This window comes from Chiloscyllium plagiosum, unplaced genomic scaffold (assembly GCF_037043375.1).
Source record: "Chiloscyllium plagiosum isolate Xiang-an unplaced genomic scaffold, Cpla_swu_hap1 HiC_scaffold_3, whole genome shotgun sequence".
Classification (NCBI taxonomy): Eukaryota; Metazoa; Chordata; class Chondrichthyes; order Orectolobiformes; family Hemiscylliidae; genus Chiloscyllium; species Chiloscyllium plagiosum.
Genome location: NW_028270141.1, coordinates 40,648,367 through 40,672,021, shown reverse-complemented (window position 1 = coordinate 40,672,021; position 23,655 = coordinate 40,648,367). Strand labels below are relative to the sequence as shown.

Below are 23,655 nucleotides of genomic sequence, written 5' to 3'. Positions count from 1 at the left end.
ACATGTAAATAATGCAACAGACTCCTTGATTATTGGAAGCTATCCTTTTTAGGAATCGCAGTTCAAAAAGGTTCATGCTTCACTTTGCATTTGATTTGAGCCACAGCTCCCATCTTAAACCTGTATCAACTTTGAAGAGCAAGACAGACCTTTCCTTTGTTCATCATCTTGTTTTATTTAATGTGTTGTGCAGTTTTAATGCAAAACATGATTCTGAATCCTTAGAAAAAAAAACTATGTTTCTCGACCTTCATGATAAAAATACACACTTAAATCCTTCCGACTGTAAATCTGATTGATCGTCTATAGTAAATGCAAACATTTAAGTAAATGCCACAATTACTCAGCTGCCTACTTATTGAAATTCCTTCTTTCCTGAAATTAATCAAAACATTATCTTGTGTGGCTCTGGGGAAATCCCTTAAAAGTTACCCCAAAACCCTTCCATTGGCCACTGCACACATCCTTGGTTGTACGTGACTTTACTCTTTTATTTTTAAAAAATTAACATTGTGTCTCACAGCTGCAAGTAAGTGACAAATGTAAAAAGTTAGCAATAAAGCAAGTAGAAATGATGAAGCATGGATGAATCAGTTATTAGCAAGAGTGCAGTGATGGCTTTGTGGAAACCTGGATCAGATAGTCTACGCAGAGAATTCGTGCTGTATGGTGCAACATGTCATTAAACTAAAGCCCAGATGGCACTCTCAGCTAGGACAAAAGATTGGAAGCGGGGAAGTTCTCCCCAGTACCCTGATCAACATAGATCTCTCAACCAGCATATCAATTAGATTACTTAGTCATATACCTTGCTGCTGTTTGAGTTTGCTGTGCGCACCTTTCATCAACAGAACTGAGATGACAGTTCAAAATTATTTCACAGTGATAAAGTGTTTTGGGATGTTGTGAGGTCATGATAGCTGTTGCATAAATGTCAGTCTGTAATTATTTAATTAGTCAGCAACCTTGAAAATGCGTTGGAATTCTAGCTGAAATCATCAAAATAAATTGTTCACATCTTGTGCATCTGCTACAACCATTCTTACAGAACATTAAATGTGAAGCTCACTTTTAGAACACTTGATTGAAGTTTCAATAATTGTAATCTTAAACTAATCAGCTATAATTTCAATTACATTGATGTGCCTTATGTTAAATAAGTTTTGAAAGGTGCAGTTGCTTCTGGAGTTGGTTCTCTTTGAAGCATGTTGACAAAGACCCAGGGTCCTGTAAAGTTGGGAAATGCTTGTGCCATGAATCAAAAAATATTAGTACCTGGAATGCTTTGCTCAGATGGAGGTGACCATTTCCTACATGTAATAAGAAGTTTGCTGAGACACATTTGATTCACCAGTTCACACTCTTCCAGTGGAGAAACTTTCCAGCTGTACAAATTAGTTTTAAATGTTGCAACAGTAGAGGGAATTGAGGTTGGACTTCTGTTGGTGAATAAGCAATCAACAGTTTTCCACCCTTCCTCTGCTGTTTTTAGGCAAATTTTAACCCATTTATTTCAGATGGTTCATCATCTTAAATAAAATAGCAATGTGGGATAAAATCTACTATAAAGTCACCAGAAATTCAATTAGTGCAGAATTCAACACCAACTCATGTTCAATTTATAGCAGCAGCCAAGTGTTTGGATAATTGATTTCAGGCCTCTGAAAGTGTACATCAGAAGATACTCCATACCCATCATATCCGGACTGCTGTCTCCAATGACTGCTGCCACTTGGTCCTGGATCACTCGAAGATGACTGATTGCTGGGGGAGTTTCGATAATGCTGACTGGCATCAGCAACATTGGATTGCGCTAGCTGAGCATTTTCCATATCTTGCATGGATCTGTGAGCCACAGGGAAACAAAAATGAGCCTGCTTTCAGCTCTTCATTTCCATGATGCACAAATAAATATTCATATATTATAGTAATGCAAAGAATTTACAGCACAGAAATCACCCAATTGGTTCATACTGGTATTTATACTTCACATTGATCTCCTCTCACCTCTATTCATTGTGCTCGCAGTTTAACACATATTGACACTATCAAAATACTGACCTGATAAAGTTGCCAAATACTACCCATTATGGTGCCCTGCAGAGCTCAAGAAAAGAGGAGAAAAGGGTGGAGAGGTCTCAGACAAAAAGATCCTCCCAAAATAAGGCAGCTGTGAGGAGCTCACCCCATATTCATCAAGTTGCTCAGCTCAAGGTTTTTTTTGGTCACAACACACAACTGTGGCTGGATTCTTAGGATATTAAACACTTACCAAGAACTGTCATGCTCGCTCATTTGTTGAATCCATAGAAAGATTGTATATGCTTAAAGAAAACAGCTGGGAGCTCTCTGATGCAGTGGTACATAGCCAATTGACTCATGTAATTGAACTTCCATGAAATTGCCTCGAATAATGGAGTAGTATAAACAAATAAAAGCTGCAATTAACTTTACTGGTGCTGGAAAAGCTGTATCTTGTAAATGTGGCAGCAATTCTGAGGCTAATAATAACTTACAGAAACAGCAATATTGGTCATGGCATTGTCTCTTAGTGAGAACTGCACTCTGGAAATCATTATTTTGCTGTGAGCTTGCAGAAGAATCAATACTGACCCAAACACTAGGGAGGCAGCTGAGAAATTACTAGGGAAGTTCAATAACACAATTTTAACTTCAATTTTTTTTGCATTTTTGGGAAGTTATGGATTTGCATTTGGAATTCTTTGCTTATAAGAGGAGGATGAAGTATAGAAAAGGGCAGGAGAGAGTCAGCATTGTTGATGCCATTAAAGCTCTGCTGCACAGTCAACTGTATTGGAGGGTGTCAAGGCCAAAGAGGTCATTGGTGGAATTCACGCGCAGAGAGAAGGCTGCAGTTCCCACAGAAGCAATTATTGTTACAAGAATTGCAGTCTCAGATGTCATGCCTATAGAAGTAGCAGTTCTCATTAATAAATGTTGCTGGACCATTCCAGGCAGCCTCAGGGAAGTTTAGTGATATTGGTCCAAATTAGCCACGCATCACTATTCAGACAGTTCACAACTGTCATCTGTAAACAAACATTACTGTTAATATTCTATTTTTGTGGAACAAGCAAATCAGAGAATGTGTGAATTCAACATTCAATGTCAGATTTGCCTTGACTTGTGTACAGACCACTTTTGTTTGGACAGTGGACTAAAAAGAGAAATGATGCTGCTTTAATCCGAAGAAACAGTGGAAGAAGATGTTGCAGTTAAAATGAATTATTCATATACAATGTGAATTGTATGGACAATGTTGTCTTATTTGAGATTGTTTGTGGGGGGGGGGCGGTGTTGTTGGCAGCTAGGGAATGATAAACACATTGGCTTTGCGTGCATGCATGTGTCTTCAGGGCTGTTTTTCTCAGAGACAACTTTTGATTTTATTTGACCAGAACCAGTTGTTGTGCGCTCAGGAGGGCTCAGCATTGTAACAACTACTTCATTGATTCTTGGGCAAGTGGCTACAGCCATGTCGGTGGACAATAGAAGGGGTTCCAGCCTGCAGAGAAAGCAGCTTAATCTGCCATCACTCACCATTTCCTTGCAAACTTTCTTCTTTGTAGAAAGGAAAATGAGTAAATACACCTTCTGAGATATTGAAAGAGCAAATCTTCAATCAATGAAAGACCCAGAATCAGTGCATACACAATCTCATGTCATTAGCAAGGAACTGAATGGAGTTGGAAGAAAGCCAAAAGAAAACATCTCATTGACGTCTGTGACCTGAACTGGTGCCAGAACTGTGCTTCTCTAACATTTTTCTCCTTTCCCCTCCTATAAACTTGTGTCTCGTCTTGTCTGTTTGTACGTGTATGGGACTTTTTAAAAAGGGTAGAGTTTAAATTATAGAGTTAAAATTCATAAATCTTTCTTGCCTTGGTTAAGTTTGTTTTTGATTTAAAAAACGTAACTTTCAAATTAATGGTGAAAACCTGGTGTGCGTATTCTTTCAACTTTTATTAGACAGTGAGGTAAAATTGGACAACTTGGTGGTTCAATCATATTTTCACATTTGTGAATAGTTCAGGAATAGTGGGGATTGATTTGGTCACAAGAGCAGCTCAAGCATGAAGAGTTGTAGAGGAAATGGTTTAACACCCAACAGTTAATGAAGACTAGGCATATAGTGCAGGACCCAAAGTCATTTTGCTTTTTATTTGGTATTTGCTTTTGAATACTGTTGAATGCAATAGTGCCTATGGTGCATGCAATTAGTTCCAAGTCTAAAGCACAATGTTTGCAGGTATATGCATAGGTTAGGAGGTAGTGAGGTGAGATGGTGAGAATGAGGAAGGAGGCGATTTAGAAGAACAGCAACGATAGATTATTGTACAGTTATGGAAATTGAAAAGTGTTTCCGCAGCCTCAGAATTGATTCCAGAATGGCAAGTTGTCAGGGTTCATAATGCCATCTGAGCAGTTGCAGGACATTGAGGAGGGAGGGTGAACAGCCAGAGGTTGTGATCCATATTGGTATCAGCAAAATAGGCAGAAAAAGAGTGATGAGGCCTTTTTAAGAACTATTGTAGAGACTAACACAGAATCTTAAAGCTAGCAAGCTCCAGATTACATGCTAATGTGTGTAGAAATAGTAAAGTTACAATGTTGACTCACCAACAGGAAATATAGAAGCTTTTTTTTAAAAGACTGGAGAAATGCATACAGTGGCATTCCTGAAGGAACAATACAAGAATAACTGCTTTCCTTAATGAATATTACTGATATAAACTTGGGTGTACAGGGCACAATGTCAAATCAGGTGACAATACACTTGAATTATAGTGAGCTGTGAGGAGGATAGTGAAAGATTTCAAGAGGCAGACTGGTGGAATGGGAAAGATGTGGCTGATGCAATTCCATACAACTGTAAAGTGACAGTGTTAGTGGAAAGAATGAAAGGGAGCAGCAATCAAAATTAAGCTGTGCAATTCTAAAGGAGGTGTATAAAGACATTTGGGGGCATTTGTGCATGCCAGTGAAGGTGATAGGACAGGTTTAAAAAGTGGCTAATAGGTACACAGGATGCTGAGCTTTATAAACAGATGCACAGTACATTATATAGAAGCAGAAAAATTACGATGAATCTTTATAAAGCACTGCTTTTGCATCAACTGAACGATTAGCTTTTAAATTGGTACGACAAACTCTGGAGGGAAGAAAAATACAGGGAGAGGTTGATCAGGGAATGGAACTAACTGCTGTATTGATTTGGCAGGCTGAATTGTCTCCTTCTGTAACTGTAATCATTCTATGATTCTAAAATTAGACATTTCAGAATAAAATACAGGCAACTCAAGAACTATAAAGAACAATTCCGGAATTACAAAAGTATCTTGAGATACAGATATGAATGCCCTTCTGACTTCAATATGTAGAACATTGATGTATGCTTTGTAAATACAGGTCTGAAGCTGGTCACGTACAAGTGAGAATAATTAGGTCACATTTTTTAAAAAAAATCCTCTAACACATGTGTACTGGTTATATTTAGAAAACAATGGATTAAGTCCTGTACAAAGTAGTGGTTGCACCTGCATGCGCATTGCTGGTTTCAGTGGAAGTATTAAATATTGACATGTCTCCTTCTCAAGGTTCACAATAAATATATTCCTCTGAATGCTAATATTATACCACATGAAATAACTAACTACTCAATACTTTCCCACGCCTTAAGTTTCTTCGACATTCATAAAGTTCTTCATCTGATACAGAATCAGACTCAGTCTGAAGCTACAGAGGATGGGGATACAATCAATGTTGAGGGTATGGATGTCAGGATACACCTGCCAGCAATTCTTTTCCTCCTTCATTAATTAGAACTCAGCAGTTTATTTTAATCGGGCAAGAGCTTGTGCCCTGTCAAGTTTGACACACATTACAGAATACTTAATATGAAGTGAAACTATAATTTATATAAAATAAACAGGGAAAGTGTTATGAACTACTGTCCTAACTGTCAGGGCTGGCTGAGATAGAATGAATAATAAACTGGTCATCCACTTGGACTCAGAACACTGGGTAGTATGTCATCTAAGGAGATATCATCAATTTCTATTTGGCATCAGCCACTGCTCAGTGGATCATACTTCTGTCTCCTAATCAGTAGGCTGTGGGTTCACAGTATGCTTCATCAAAGACCAGAGTAACATTACTGAGGGAGGTCTGCCCTTTCAGAGGTGTTGTCTTCAGAATGAGTCATTAAATAAATAGCGACCCCATCTGCTTTTTGAAGAAAAATAAATTGCTGGCAAAACTCAGGGAGACAAGAGGGGGGGGGGGAGTGGCATTTTGATAAGGGATAGCATTACAGCTGTACTAAGGGAGGATATTCCAGGAAGTACATCCAGGGAAGTTACTTGGGTGGAACTGAGAAATAAGAAAGGGATGATCACCTTATTGGGTTTGTATTATAGACCCCCCAATAGTCAGAGGGAAATTGAGAAACAAACTTGTAAGGAGATCTCAGCTATCTGTAAGAATAATAGAGTAGTTATGGTAGGGGATTTTAACTTTCCAAACATAGACTGGGACTGCCATAGTGTTACGGGTTTAGATGGAGAGGAATTTGTTAAGTGTGTACAAGAAAATTTTCTGATTCAGTATGGGGATATACCTACTAGAGAAGGTGCAAAACTTGACCGACACTTGGGAAATAAGGTAGGGCAGGTGACTGAGGTGTCAGTGGAGGAGCACTTTGGGGCCAACGACCAAAATAGTGATGGAAAAGGATAGACCAGATCTAAAAGCTGAAGTTCTAAACTGGAGAAAGGCTAATTTTGACGGTATTAGGCAAGAACTTTCAAAAGCTGATTGGGGACAGATGTTCGCAGGTAAAGGGATGGCTGGAAAATGGGAAGCCTTCAGAAACGAAATAATGAAAGTCTAGAGACAGCATATTCCTGTTAAGGTGAAAGGAAAGGCTGGTAGGTATAGGGAATGCTGGATGACTAAAGAAATTGAGGGTTTGGTTAAGAAAAAGAAGAAAGCATATGTCAGGTATAGACAGGATAGATCAAGTGAACCTTTTGAAGAGTATAAAGACAGTAGGAGTATACTTAAGAGGGAAATCAGGAGGACAAAACAGGGACATGACATAGCTTTAGCAGAGTTAAGGAGAATCCAAAGGGATTTTACAAATACATTAAGGACAAAAAGGTAACTAGGGAGAGAATAGGATCCCTCAAAGTTCAGCAAGGCGGCCTTTGTGTGGAGCCACAGGAGATGGGAGAGATATTAAATGAGTGTTTTGCATTAGTGTTTAGTGTGGAAAAGGTCATGGAAGACATTGAATGTAGGGAAATAGGTGGTGACATCTTGAAAAATGTCCATATTACAGAGGAGGAAGTGCTGGTTGCCTTGAAACGCATAAAAATGGATAAGTTCCCAGGACCTGATTAAGTATACCTAGAATTCTGTGGGAAGCTAGGGAAGTGTTGCTGGGCCCCTTGCTGAGATATTTGTATCATCAATAGTCACGGGTGAGGTGCCGGAAGACTGGAGGTTGGCTAACATGGTGCTACTATTTAAGAAAGGTGGTAAGGGCAAGTCAGAGAACTATAGACCATTGAGCCTGACCTTGGTGGTGGGCAAGTTGTTGGAGGGAATCCTGACGGACAGAATGTAGATGCATTTGGAAAGGCAAGGACTGATTAGGGATAGTCAACATGGCTTTATGCGTGGGAAATCCTGTCTCACAAACTTGACTGAGCTTTTTGAACAAGTAACAAAGATAATTGATGAGGGCAGACTGGTGGACATGATCTATATGGACTCCAGTAAGGCATTCAAAAAGGTTCCCCATGGAAGACTGGTTAGCAAGGTTAAATTTCATGGAAATCATGTAGAACTAGCCAATTAGATACAGAACTGGCTCGAAGGTAGAAGACAGAGGATGGTGGTGGAGGGTTATTTTTTAGACTGGAGGCTTGTGACCAGTGGTGTATCACAAGGATTGGTGCTGGGTCCACTACTTGTCATCATTTATACAAATGATTTGGATGTGACCATAAGAGGTATAGTTGTAAGTTTGCAGATGACACCAAAATTGGAGGTGTAGTGGATAGCGAAGAAAGTTAGCTGAGATTACAAAGGGATCTTACAACCCATAATTGAATCCAGAAGGGCCGAGGGACCCAGAAAAAGATCAATCCTCGTGTAACATTTTTGTGGGTTTGAAAAAAAGGTGAAGTCCCTGCCGGTAGGATGAAGACATCTCCAAATATCCACCAGCCCCAACTCCTCGCATAAGTCAACCACCTGCTTGGCCTGCGAAGAAATAGTTGGGGGCCCACAAGGCATCCTGTCCACTGCCGGATCCAAAAGACAAATAAAATCCCCCCCTATAATAATGTGCTGTGTTTCAAAAGCACTCAACTTAAAGAAAGCACTAATCAAAAATTTGGGGGGATGCGCCGGAGGACAGTAGACATTTAAAATGCCATATTCCTCCCCATGTATCAGGGCTTTAAGTATCACAAACCGTCCCTGCTCATCTTTCACCTTTTCTAATAATGTGAACGGAAGATTTTTCTGGATAAGTACCGCCACCCCCCCTACTTTTAGTCGTAAAAGATGAAAAGAATACCCGGTCATAACCCCCCTGTTGCAATCAGGTGTTCCCCATCATCAAGATGGTTTTCCTGCAACAAAGTTATCTCAACCCTTGCCCTCCTAAGGCTAGAAAGCACTTTTTTCCTTTCAATAGGCGAGTGACTTCCCTTGATGTTCCAGATGCACCATTTAATAAGACACTTAGCCATATCCACTTTCAGAGACCCTTGAACCCCTCGGAGGGAGAACCCTGCTTACAAAGCACCGACCTCAAGTAAATAAAGACTCATACCATAACTATAAACAACTATTACTACCAAAAAACTACAAAGAAAACCAACCATAAAACCTTGGATGGAAGACTCTTGCCTCTGCCCAAAGGGGGCACTCACCCTACTCATCCCCTCTTTCACAGCTCCTTCAAACTCAGACTGTGCCTAGCCTTAGGCCAGAAAAAAAAACAAGGAGAAATTCCTTAAATCAACAGAAAAAAGACAAAGTCAGGATGAACACTCCACTCATCCCTGGCTTCATGTCACCCCTACTTGTGACTAAAAGTGAAGCAGAACAAAAAAAGGGAGACAACAATGAACATTCACAGAATTTCCCATCAGAAAATCCAGTTATTAAAAAAAAGAACAAATTATTCCAAGTATTTTTTCCCTCTTCAAAAAAAATTATGTGGGAGAAAGAAAGGAATAAAAAAAGGAAGGGAAAACATGGGGAAAGAAGGAAAAGAGAACAAACATTAACCGTATTCTTCAGGTCAGTCCATCTATTTTAAAGTGTTTACAAAGTTTTTAGCTTTATCCACTGAGTCAAATGTATAAACTGAGTCCTTGTGGCTGAAATGGAGTGCTGCGGGGTATCTCATGGAGTACTGGATGCCCAGGTTCCTCAGCCTATTTTTAACTTCATCAAATGAAGCTGCCGAGAAATCCTGGAGAAACATGATTTTTGATCCCCTTGTACAGCAGTGCCTGCGGATCATTTCCCAGTAATCTAGAAGCTTCTATCACTTTTTGCTTGTCCTTATATGAGTGCAAGTGCACTAGGACAGAGCGGGGGCGCTGCACTGGGTCTGACCTGTGCACTGTAACCCAATAAGCCCTTTCAATCTGTTGGACTCCATGTGAAGGCCCAAAAACTTCGGCAGCCAGCTTTCAAAGAAGCTGACTGGCTGCTCACATTCAGGGAGCCCGACAATTCGGAGATTTATCCTCAGACCTTACTTTTCGAGGTCGTTGATATGGTCTCGCAAGGTTTGCACCTCTCGCTCCAGCACCTGGGTCCGACTGGATGAGGACTCCATCGCGGCTTCCGAGGCTTTAGTTTGACCCTCCACCTCCTCCAGCTGCTCCCTGAGGCCCTGGATCTCCTGCTCGTGCTTCTGCAGCATGGACGCAACAGGTTGGACCTGGGCACAAATCTCCCCATGGATCTCCTCAATCGCAGCCCCAACTTTCAAGGTCAGTCTCTCCATCGCTGCAGCCAATTCCTGTGAGTCTGTCAGGTCCCGGGGGGTTCAGGAGAGGCTGCTGCTGGTGCAGTCTCTGGTGTGCTAGGTGCTGCAGGGGAGTGTCGTCCCTGCTGCTGTTTGCTTGCTCCTTTTGTCTTTGGCATCCTTCCCACTCCCAATTATTATCAAATATGTGTTCTGTAAGGTTTTAAGCTAATAATTCCACCACATAAGTTGGCCAGGGATGACAAAAAACGCCAGTATGCCTTGGCTGTTAGGCAGAGCTGTCCACAGTAGTTTTACATAATCGCCACCATCTTGGCGAGTCCCACAAAGGGATCTTGATCAGATGGGCCAATGGGCTGGGGAGTGGCAGATGGAGTTTAATTTAGGTAAATGCGAGGTGCTGCATTTTGGGAAAGCAAATCTTAGCAGGACTTATACACTTAATGGTAAGGTACTAGGAAGTGCTGCTGAATAAAGAGACCTCGGAGTGCAGGTTCATAGCTCCTTCAAAGTGGAGTCGCAGGTAGATAGAATAGTGAAGGCGGCATTTGGTATGCTTTCCTTTATTGGTCAACGTATTGACCACGGGAGTTGGGAGGTCATGTTGTGGTTGTACAGGACATTGGTTCGGCCACCTTTGGAATATTGCTTGCAATTCTGGTCTCCTTGTGAAACTTGAAAGGGTTCAGAAAAGATTTATAAGGATGTTGCCAGGGTTGGAGGATTTAAGTTATAGGGAGAGGCTGAATAGGCTGGGGCTGTTTTCCCTGGAGCATCGGATGCTGAGAGGTGACCTTGTAGAGGTTTATAAAATCATGAGGGGCATGGATCAGATAAATAGACAAAGTCTTTTCCCTGGGGTGGGAGAGTCCAGAATGAGGGCATAAGTTTAGGGTGAGAGGGGAAAGATATGAAAGAGACTTTTAAGGGGCACCTTTTCACACAGAGGGTGGTATGTATATGGAATGAGCTGCCAGAGGAAATGGTGGAGACAGGTACAATTGCAACATTTAAAAGGCATCTGATTGGGTATATGAGTAGGAAGGGTTTGGAGGGATATGGACTGGGTGCTGGCAGGTGGGATTAGATTGGGTTGGGATATCTGGTCAGCATGGACACGTTGGACTGAAGGGTCTGTTTCCATGCTGTACATCTCTATGACTGGCAACATCTGAGGGAGAAAAGCAAATTTAACTTTGAATCCAGTGACTGTTCATTTACTTTCTCAGATGGATGCAAAAGATCTCAGGACATCACTCTGAAAAGATAAAGGACATTCTCCACTGTGTCTTGGACAATATTCATCATTCAGTCAAGATTAACAAAAACAGTACTAAAGCATTATCACAGTGTTGTTTGTTGGAGCTTGCAGTGTGCAAATTGGTTTCTGTGCACACTTCACTAGTTACAAAGCAGTTCAGAACGTCCTGATATTGTAAAAGTCATGAAAGTTGTGAAGGTCCTTCTTTCTTTAATATAAGCAATTCAGTTCCTATTATTGCAATCTTCAAGTAAGTGGTTTCTGGTTCGTACAGCATAACTGTCGTGTTAGGGATAAACAAGCAGAAGCCATGCACGCTTTGAAGGACGGTGTAATTGCTTTGTTGCTCGGCTTGTGAAATTATGTTCAGCTCAACCATCTTTAATCTAGTCACTGGTGAATTTGCCATTTGTAATAATCACCAATTGTTATGTACTACATTTTTAAAGTCTAATAAAGAAAGAAATACAGCAGCCTGTTCTGAAATCGGATATAAATGGAAAAGCTTGGCTGTTTTGAAAATAACATTTCTGCAAGCATTTCACAAATGCAACTAGATTATTTTCTCCACCTCCAAAGGAAACAAATTCCATGCCTGCCTTGCAGCAGATGGTCTAATCCTATTAATAGAAAAGTAAATTGCATCTCTCTGTGTCACTGATCAGACAAATTCTGAATTCCAATATGAAACCTGATACACAATGCTTCAGGCAAGAGACCTTTGGAATGTTAATAGCCCCAGAGAACTGATGTAACCTAAAGCATTGGAGGAACTTTCAAGGTCAAGGCAGGAAAGAATGATTAAATCATCAATAAATTACTGCTTCGATCTTGCAAACCCTAGCTTGTAGTCAGGAAATGGCTAATCCTGCAGTCTCAGGGCTAGTGTAGATGATAAGAGGAAGGTGTGTCTAAAGAAGCAATTGACGTTTCATCTAAATTCTCGCTCTGTTACTTCTTTTATACAATCATGATGCTGTGTCAAAGGAAAAGGAAGTGAAAGGAAGAAAGCAAAGTAAACAAAAAGGCAGAAACAAAGTAATTTATAAGCCACCCTTCATGACCTCAGAATGTTCCAAAGCATCTGAAGGCGAACTAAGTATTTTGTTGTGTGAGGTCACTGCTGTTGTAGAATGCACAACAGTGAACATAAACATCACAACATTCCACATACAGCAATGCAATAATGATCAGATAATGACCAGAGGGAGCAGTAAGGTCCTGGTTTAATGCCTCATTTGAAAGTCAACACCTCAGGTATTGTAGCACTCCCTCAGCAGGGCACTTGGAATGTCAGCCTAAGTTACTTGCTCAAATCTCTGAAGTGGAAGACCAGGAGAAGAAAATGATGCAGGAATCCTGGACAAATGATAATAAATAGCCAGGTTACATGATGTAAAAATAAGTGAATTTTTTTTTAGGGTGAAGTATTTGGCTAGAAAATTAAACAAATCCTTGTTGATCTTGGCAATTGCTGTAATAAAAGGAGTTTCATTAAAACAAAATAGACATTGAAATTTTAAATAAATCAGAAAATGTTGTAAACACTCAATAGGTCAGGCTGTATCTCTTGATAGAAAGAATTGGGTTAATACTGCAGACCTTTCAAAATTTGATGGGGACATCCCTTTCCATTTTCAGATCTCATTTTTTTTCCAGGTAGGTTAAGGGAAGGGGCATGAATCAAACAGGCAGAAAACTTGAACCAAGTAGGGCCATCTGAAATTAGTAATGAGTTCCATAGACCACATTTTCAATGTTCTAAGGTACTCAACCTGCTATGTGGTAACAATTTAATGGAAGATGCATAATTGCTTTTGAAGGACAGCTAAGGTCTTTTTTTTAAAAGAGTGTCATGAACTGAAGTGATTTACACCCCCAGTCCTTTAACGACAAATTATTTTCAATGCACAAATTACAGTTAGAGTAAAAGAAATAGCTGCTGGAGTGCATTAACTAACAGACCATCTTGCATAGCTTAGAGCAAGTTATTCATGATCTGTTCCTGCAGTTTTAATAGACTTCATTGTTGACATTTGCCAAGGTGGCTATTAAAGTTGCATCATTATGAATGCTTGCTGTATTTCAAAAGCCTTAGTCTCAAATGGTAGATCACTTATTTTTAAACTGTATTCCCTACTCCAAGTCTCCCTACAGGGGAAACGTACCGTCAGCATCCAACTTGTCAAATCATAACAGGATCTTATATGTTTCAAAGTGATCACCCAATGGATACAATTGTGGCCTACTGTATTGTTAGGCCAGAGGTACCTAACTGGTTTTTTTTAGGGTCAATCAAATGATTACAAGACGACATGCACTTTAATATGAAGCTAATTTATTAACTAAATCTAATTTATATTAGAGATATATGCAAGCTAATGAGTGAATCTCACACTGCCTTCTCTCCATTGTGGACTTTGGCAATTGTGGCACTTGAACCTCCTAGATTCCATGGCACCAGTCTCACGAGCCCAGCCCAATGGGGAAAGTCCCTGATAGTAATATTATTCTGAATCTAAGGTTTCGTGCTAAATCCCCATTTTGTAATATCTTTAGTAGTTTCCCTCAAAAATAGGTGAAAAGGCGAGTCCACATTGTTCCATCTAAACCACACAAGCAGAAGGTTCCCACTGTCCCTCAAGGTCAGGCGGTTTCCCTCCAGTTAAAAAAGGCTAGTTTTGCATTAGGCCCGTTTTTCACATACTTTTCCATTTTACTTCAATTGTTTACCGTCACGTTCAATTAATCCTCATTAACGGTCTGATTTGAATATATAATTTTTAAGCCCAAAACTACACTTGCTCAACCCTTCTTTGGAACTTAAATCTCCTAACACAGTTGAACGAACATTTTCTGAACTGCTTATGATGCACTTATATGCACTAGCTACCTGACGAAAGAGCGGCACTCTGAAAGCTTGCAATTCCAAATAAACCTGTTGGACTATAACCTGGTGTTATGTGATTTTTAACTAATGTTTTCTTAAATAAAGAGAATAAAACTGAACACAATAATCTAGTTGTGCTCTCACTAGTACTGCAAAACATCATTACTCCTATATTCCATTCATTTGCAATAAAGAATAACATTCTATTTGTCTTCCTAAGCACTTGTTGCAAAACAACTATTTTTCACGTACCAGGACACCCAGATGCTTTTGTGCATCTGACTTTGAAATCTCTACCCGTTTAAATATTATACTGTTTTTCTATTCTTCCTGTCAAAGTGGACAAGTTCATGTTTTCCTACATTATACTCCATCAGTTGACGTTTTGCCCACTCGCTTTTAAATTGACTATATCCCTTTGCAAACTCTAGGTCCGCTTCAAAACTTATCATCCAAAAATTTAGCAAATATGCATTTGGGTCTTTTCAAGTAATTAATATAAATTATTGCCTCTGAGATAGTAGGCAATATTTCATTTCTCTGCTACCTGTCCAGAATAAAAATATGGTGGGTAGGGCCCTGTTAAAGGAGATGGGCAGGTTATTGATGTGCAGGTTAGGTGGATTGGTTATGCTAAACTGCCCATAGGTGTCTAGGGGTGTACAGGCTAGGTGGATTAGCCATTGGAAATGCAGGGTTACAGGGACAGGGTAGGTGGGTTGGCCTGGGTGGGATGCTATTTGTAGGGTCAGCGTGGGTTTGGTGGGCCATATGACCTGTTTCCATATTAAGGGATTCTATGGAATTGGGAAGTTTCTGACTTATGTTTCAGGCTCTGGACCAATTATTCTGTTTGATAACCTGTTCAACCTGTTCTAATGACAGTTCATCAATATGAAATGTTAACAGTTTCTCTCCCCAAAAGGGTTGCCTGATGAGAGTGTGTTTCTAAAATATTTTGCTTTTACTGTACTTACATATTAATTTTATAGAAACCAGTTAAGAGTTAAAACTTTGCTGATTAATTATTAGATTCTCAAAGTAACCACTAATTGGTATCAACTTTACATTGTAATGATGCACATTTTGTCTGTGCTTTAGTTTTACAACCTTATGGTTTCTTCATTCCTGTTTCTAAAAGTGATAGACAATAATTACAGCAGTTACTAAATGATGGGTACCACATTTCTTTATTTTCTGATTGAAAAGTAAAATATTTCTTCTTTAAATTAATGTACAATTAATGCCAAACTTGAATGCTAATAACTTCAAAGCAATCCAATGCCATATTTTCATTTTCAATATATCTGTTGCTAAATTGCATGTATTTTGTTAAATTCTTTGCAGATAATTGAATTTAAAAAAAAAACATGCTAAGTTGTTACATGCATCATTTTCACAGATCTGTTGGATTATTGGTGAACAAAATTGTTAGAATTGATATCTCCTTTGCTCATTGTGGTAATATTCTAATCCAAGTCAAAAGTTGTGTGTTCTAACCCCAATCTAGAGTCTTAAGTGTATAATATGCTGGGCTAATGGTTCAGTGGGGTGTGAGTGATGCACAGTCAGAGATGGTGCCTTTCAGATGAGATATTAAATTGAAGCTGCATTTCCCCCTCCAGAGATAAATGGAAAGATCCCATCGCATCATCCAGTATCCTGTTCGATATTTGACCCTCAACTAACATCACTAAAACAAAATATCTGGTCAATATTGCATTGCAGTCTTCCATAATGTCAGCATGTGACTCAATATACCTCAACCATTTTGGTGGCATTCATTCCAATGCCCTTTTCTGCTATCTTATAGCCTTCACCTGCATTCCTCTTCTTCCAGAATCAACAATCACAGTCTGCATTAGGAAGAGTGTTTGCAAAGTCCCATCCCACTACAGTATAGTGCAATATATTAATCAAACCAATATGTTATACTACTAACAAACTGTTCTCAAGGAGGGGTCTCTGGACCCAAAACGTTAACTCTGCTTTGTCTCCATAGATGCTGCAAGGCCCGCTGAGTTTTTCCAGCAATTTCTGTTTTTGTTGTACTATGTACTGCTTCAACATCCACAGCCTTTTAGTTGGCTTCTTGGTCTTGTATGCAGTTTAATCTTCATTTTCGTTGGTGATATCTGTGTTCAGCCCATGTGAGAAACTTTGGTAAAATTATGATTAAAGAAATATTTCCATCACCCCCATTTCTCTTCTCTTTCAATAATTTATCTTCCCTTACAAATTTAATAACCTTTGTACTACTGCTGATGGCTATTGTTGTGAAGTAATGAAAAGCAAAGATTAATTTTCATTTTGACATTATATCTTTAAATCATTTATGAAGTCTCTCCAGTTTATATATGGATACTCTTGCTGTGCATTGTAGCGTTTCCCATTAACTATGGTCACTGAAATAATATTGCTGGTTAAGAAATTTCTTCAATCTGTGGAAAGTAACTATTTAGTCTGTGGTTCTATTTATTAAACTTGTTAATGTTGCACTTTAATATCAAACCAAGGATTATAGGCTCTCATTGTTCAACAGCATATTTTGGGTCTGTTAACTCCATGCTGTCCTTAAGCCAGAATGAGTGGGAGCTATGATATTTATGAGAAAATGGATTCAGGCTACAAAACGCTGGAAGTGCCCAGTGCAATTTTCTTGGGTGGTTCAGCAAACTGTTGTACATAACCAAAAAGAATTTTGTGCTACACCCATTGCTTCAGATTTTTCTCCTCCCCATGCTTTGGACAGATTTTTGAAATCCTAAAATTATGTTATCAAATCCTGAAAATGGGATACTGAAGTCCTACATCAATACACTGGAGTAGAACATGGAGTAGAACATACACTGGCAAGAACAGGAAGGCAGATTACTACCTCAATGGAATCAATTTAGGTAAAGGGGCAGTACAGAGAGATCTGGGTGTTCTTGTACACCAGTCAATGAAGGCAAGCATTCAGGTACAGCAGGTAGTGAAGAAGGCTAATAGCATGCTGGTCTTCATAACAAGAGGAATTGAGTATAGAAGCAAAGAGGTGCTTCTGCAGCTGTACAGGGCCTTGGTGAGACCACACCTGGAGTACTGTGTGCAGTTCTGGTCTCCAAATTTGAGGAAAGACATTCTGGCTATTGAGGGAGTGCAACGTAGGTTCACGAGGTCAATTCCTGGAATAGTGGGATTACCTTACACTGAAAGACTGAAACGACTGGGCTTGTATACCCTTGAGTTTAGAAGACTGAGAGGGGATCTGATTGAGACATATAAGATTATGAAAGGATTGGACACTATGGCAGCAGGAACATGTTTCCGCTGATGGGTGAGTGCCGAACCAGAGGACACAGCTTAAAAATACGGGGTAGACCATTTAGGACAGAGATGAGGAGAAACGTCTTCACCCAGAGAGTGGTGACTGTGTGGAATGCTCTGCCCCAGAGGGCAGTGGAGGCCCAGTCTCTGGATTCATTTAAGAAAGAGTTGGATAGAGCTCTCAAAGATAGTGGAATCAAGGGTTATGGAGATAAGGCAGGAAGAGGATACTGATTAGGAATGATCAGCCATGATCATATTGAATGGCGGTGCAGGCTCGAAGGGCTGAATGGCCTACTCCTGCACCTATTGTCTATTGTCTATCTGTTTCATTCAAATGTTTAATGAGTTATGTTTGTAAAGCCAGCATTTGTTCCCCATCCCCAGTTGTCCTTGAGAAGGGAGTGTGGGTGGGCTTCTTGAATTGCTGTAGTCCATCTGGTGTTACCAGGACCCTCCTTAAATAGTGGCCCTCCCAGGGACTTGTGGGAATTCAGGATATTAAAGTCAATTAAATCCATAACTCTATTCACAAGTTCAGAAATGATTTGAAATGATAACCATTACTGTTAATATCATATTCAGTACACATAAGACTTGACACATGCTAAAGTCTGGATGGTAGTATCACACTGCAACAACATTATCATTACACCTTGGGTTGAAGAACAATTCCCTTGTCACTGCTCTCTGGTCGTGCCCCAGGTGCCGTCATATCACTTTAGTCAACGCACGATACCTCTATCATTTCTGTGTTCAGGCAATCTCCTCTTGCATGTTCTTTATACAAAAAAGCTGATGGAAACTAATTCAACCCATTCACAGTCATTTTTTTTTGTTTGAGTGGTAGAATTACAAAATATGTAATTGAAACATCTGGCTGCCCAAGCCAAGTGAAACTGTCAATTTCCATGCTCCAACACTCAACAGTGCTTGATCAAAGCAAGAAAAATGAGATGGCTTTGGAATCTTGTATCCTCTGTGATTCACATTTAAGCACCTGATATTCTGTGGAAGTGCTTATCTTTCAATTCCCATTTGTTTTCACATTGATGATATACAGTTTGACCATTTAGTTCCTTTAACACCTATCAGACCAAGCAAACATGTGAGACATGAATGCACAAACTTACAGTTTTTTCATCATGACATTTTCCAATTGTCTTTACTCTGCATTAACAATACTTCAGTATAAGCATCATATCACAGCTAACGAAACTTTTAACTTATGAAGTAAGTTAGTTTATGTTAGTCAGAACGCATTCAGCTCCACTGGCCTCCACAGTACACCCAACACATTTAATTCAAATTCTTTGTCCTCATCTTTAAATTTTTCATGACTTTACCCACACTTTTCCTGAAATTTCTGAGTTCAAGGTACATTAATTCTTCTTGGAGATGACTAGTGTACAACTCCCTTCATGAAAGTTTTGATTCTATAGGATAGCATGTTGGTCAGTGGTTAACACTGCTGCGTCATAACATCAGGGACCCAGGTTCAATTCCAGCCTCAGGTGACCATCTGTGTGGAGTTTGCATGTTCTCCCTGTGTCTGTGTGGATTCCTGTCGGCTGCTCAGATTGTCTTCCACAGTGCTAAGATGTGCAGGTTAGTTGAATTAGCCATGCTAAATTGTTCCATAGTGCCCAGAGATGTGCAGGCAAAGTGGGTTAGCTATGGTAAATGTGGAGTTATAGGGATAGGGTGGGACACTCTTCAAAGGATTGGTGCAGATTTGATGGGCTGAATGGCCTTTTTCAGCACTGTAGGGATTTTGCAATTACATATTGTAGAACTTTGTAATTACATATTGTAGAACTATGAGGAAAGATGAATGGGATAGCTCTCTATATGAGGTGATGTAGCCACAATAGGCAGAATGGTCCTCTTTGCTGTAAGACTGTATGCAAAGGATTTTGTGTTTGGCTTCAGAACCCTGATGTCAGGACTAAATGCAGCCCCAACCTCATGCCTCTCAGTAGCAAGACTTATTCAGTTATCCTACACAAAGCAGCCTCATAATTGGACAGATGGTCAGCAGCTCTAGTGCCTTGACATGCCCACCAGGAGAAGTGGGCATTGCTGAAGCAAATCAGAGATTGTGAGGGCACTGAAACACGGGAGCACCTTGAATGGCTTGCAGCTCTCTCTAACAAGCATGAAGCCTCTGGCTCTGAGCTCTGCTGCAGGAGGAGATCACCTCCATTGAACTGGTGGCCACCTCATAATCTGAGAACCTCTTTGCTAATGGCAAATGGTGATGTGACCACCAAATTACCCCAAACATCACTGGCCGACCATCACCATGAAGTGATCTGATTCCCATCCTACCCTGGGCAAGTACCATAGTGGTAGGAATGCTTCCTGTTTTTTAACTGAGACTTTGGTTATGTCTGAAAATCATCGTCTTGGTGAAGCATACATTTATTATATTCCTTTGTTGAAAGCCTTGCCATGTTTTTGGTACCGTAAAAGGTATTATGTAAATTCAAGATGATGCAAATGAGTGTCGATATTCTTAAACTTCATTCTAACTAAGTTTTCATCTTCATGTTGGGTAGCACCTGCATATACACTGATTTTCCCACTGATCTGTTGCATTTCAATCAACCTTTCCTACCAACTGATGCTCTACTCCAATACTGAATTCTGAGCTGACGCCTCTCCTACTTGACTTCAGTTAACAGCTTGGGTCAACACCTTTTGATGCTGCTTTTAAATCTGCTCACTCAGCATGAACTGCTGCTAAATCAACAGTGGGAATCTGGATTCTTCACAGAAAACTGATATTTCAATATTGCAATGCTGGAGGAAGAGCAGACACCAGCACATCTGCTGTCATTCCAGCAAATGAAGAAAAGGTGATCAGCTGGTTTATTGAAGGTGATATAGCACCAAAAGAGCTGAAATCCAACCCCTATCCCACCCCAACCCTGCACCCACCTCACAGCTGTTTGTGGGATTTTGTTTTTGCAAATCAAACATTTTGGTTTTCCATATTCCAACAGTGACCACATTGCAAAAGGCACTTAATTGGGTTTAAAATGAGTTAGGCTCTCCTGGAGGTGTTGTATAGACATCAGTTCTTTTCTTTTTGGTTCAACACTGTTCTTTCTGCTCACAGCAGCAAATCTAACTGTTTTATACTGTTATCTGAAACTCAAGAAAATACCTGCCACAAGTACACGGTGGCTGAGTTTATTGCCTGTATCGATGCTAAAAAGGAGACTTCAGTCCTCTATTAGTTGGTAGCAGACAGGGTGGGAAAGAGAGGAAAGGCAACATTGAGGACAGGATTCCAGTCAATAGCTCCAAATTTCTATAGCATTGGTATATTTAAACTTGCACCTCCTACCTTACTATTCCCTCATGAACAGCATCCATTGTTCATTTCAGAAGTATACTAACCATTCTCGCAGGATAAAAATTTACACTTGCAGGCTGACTTAACAAGCATAACTACAAATGATATACAAAACATGTGAGAACACCAATATCTACAGTGGAATATGAGGGCTAACTAAATCATCAGTGCAAATTCTGTCAAGATCTACCCATGCAACCCCTCAAACTGCACTTCAATTGGACAGTTCACAGCTGTCTCTCCTTCAGATAATACTCATTTCAGTTTAGGAGCAACGCTGTATTAAATGCTCCCTCAAAACAACATTCAGTCTTTTGCATTGCATATAATTAGGAGGTAATCGATATTGCAACCCCTTGGTGTTGACAATTGGATTTCAGAGGTAGAATTTCAGCAGGTTATAGAAATTAAGGAGAGCATTACCTCACACCATCTGGCAGCTTTCTGTCAAAAGATGTACTGCGAGGGATAGCTGAGCGGACCTGCTGCAACATCTGCTGTGACGGAAGCCTGTCGGCCGTTCCTTGTATTGGGGAGCATCGGGAGAGTGGCTGCCCCGCCGGTGTGGCCACTCGGTGCCAAGTAGTGTTTCTTCTGAACGGGGTTTTGAATTCACAAGGAGTACCTTCATTGTCTACTTTGTATTCAACCATTGGTATCCTGTACAGCTCTGAGCAGCCTCTGCCCAAAAAGAATAGTTGGTTTATTAAATTGAGAGTACAATAAACTTAAGTGTAGAACCCAAACACTCACCCCATCAGACACAAGAACAAGAAATCACAGAAATAAATAATTAAATTTAAGATGCAGTCAACATTGTTGTTCAATAGGGGTAATCTTGGCTTTCAGGATAAAGGCAGCATTTCTCTGTATTCCTACCAGATGCAGCTCACTCATCTGACTGCAATGCAGAACTCAGTTCTGCTAGCAGATTTAATCTTTTGAGTAATGCACAGTAAAGGTATTTAGTGTAGTAGGTACGACATCACTCCTTAAAGTTTCTGCCGAGGCCATAATTGAAAATAACTCTTCACATACTCGACAGACTGTGGGGCTTAGCTCAGTTGACCAGATTCTTGGTTTATGATGCAATGTGACACCAACAGCACAGTTCAATTCATGCAGCAGTTGAGATTACCATGATGGTTCTGCCTTCTCCATCTTGCCCCTTGTCTGACGTGCGGTGACCCTTAGGTTAAACTTACCACCAGTTGTCTCTCTAATTAGAAAGCAGCCTCTTGGAACTATGGTGACTTTATCTTCATTGTTCTACAACAGATCTGAAGACTTTATGTGGAATCTAGGAACAAGATTGGACCTAATTTATAACCTACATTTTTCAGACTCATGTTGAAACATCCACATTGTGGATGACGGTGGTGGGAGTGTGGATTGTGGAAGGGAATAAGAATGTTATATGTGACTCATGTCTGGCAGTAATTAAAGTTCGATTATACCACAGCTACTTTACAGTTACCATTTCAGCACATGCAAAGCAGTGAATATTCTTCCCATCTATAAAACTGTATCCCTCATATAATGTGAGGATTAGAATTGTACACCATATGTGACAAATTTAGACAGACTTGTTTCAGGAGCATAGTTCCATTTTGCCAGCATGCCGTCTGCTGTTACATCAACAGGCCTTGAAATTATTCCTGGAGTTTGCAAACCACAATCGGTTTTTGAAAAAAAAGAGGCAGTGGAGCAGAGATGGATATGAATCTTCCTTTTCTCCGGTTCCACCTATGCTGGTAACAATAGATTTAATTTACAAACAATAAAAGATAACACTACCAAGTTGTGGATTGCCAAAGCCTAAAAGGTCTTTTTGCAAAAATCAAACTATTCAAATGTGTGTTATAAACAAACATGGAGCCTGGAAGGCAATTCACAAGTGGCAGCTGTGCAAAAGGAATGTGAACCCAACTGTTAGTGAAGAAGTGCCAATCTGTTTTATAAACACTGTTTCCATGAAAAGCCTTGTCCATGGTGCAAAGTTACAACATAACTGAACACACTTTACATACAAGAAACCATAAATCCTTTTATCCAAATTGGAAACAAATAACCTCTTAGTATCTAACTTGACTGAATGTTCCAGCACAGCTGGAGGTTATTCAATTCATCATCTAATGTCGGTCTTTGAACGAACAAATTATTTTCACATCCCTGCTTACTCCCACCACCTTCAAAATGACTATTTCTCTGGAAGAAATGGTTAGCAATAACACTGCAAACAGCAAGCTGAGAAATATTGAGAAATAAGCAGAATTTATTTTCCAGATGAATTTCTCATCACCCCACTCTGACCCCATCTGATCAGTCTGCAACTTTGTGGTGGGGTGAGCATGGCCAGGGGCGGCCCATCCACCCAACTACTCGTCGAAGCCCTTATCAAGAAATTGATGATCACTGGAGGGCAATTTCCTACCCAGCTTCAACTGGTAGAACTAGTTGAGGACAAGGGTTACTTTGGCAAGCTAAACTACTCAGGCTTCAGACATGGAGAACGTGGTACATTTCTCAAAGGCTGTCTTGCAACATTGCACTTCTGCATCTCAAGGCCTGCCATGTGAAAAAGTCTTCCCATAGTTTAGATTTAAGGTGGAAGTTGGAGAAACAGGAATTACTTCAACAGCTCCACTGCATCAAGCCCAAGAGAGTTCAATGGTTACAGGGAATTGCAAAGAAATTCCATTGCACATAGGAATCTAGTTGGCCCAACTAGGTTGCTGGTGCATACCACTACGTGACCAAAACCAATCCTAATGTGTTCAACAATTCTC

At 40.1% G+C, this 23,655-nt stretch overlaps 1 protein-coding gene across 4 annotated transcripts in view; it reads right to left on the bottom strand.

The window, feature by feature from the left end:
• sipa1l2a (signal-induced proliferation-associated 1like 2, genome duplicate a) overlaps positions 1-23,655 on the bottom strand; it is a 598,903-nt gene that overhangs the window by 151,799 nt on the left and 423,449 nt on the right. For all 4 annotated transcript variants that reach the window (XM_087978567.1, XM_043680159.2, XM_043680179.2 and 1 more), the window contains exons 10-11: positions 21,290-21,547; positions 1,693-1,845 (exon numbers count right to left, since the gene is read on the bottom strand). In XM_087978567.1, coding sequence (XP_087834693.1) covers positions 1,693-1,845; positions 21,290-21,547 — 411 coding nt within the window. The remainder of the gene's footprint in view (positions 1-1,692; positions 1,846-21,289; positions 21,548-23,655) is intronic.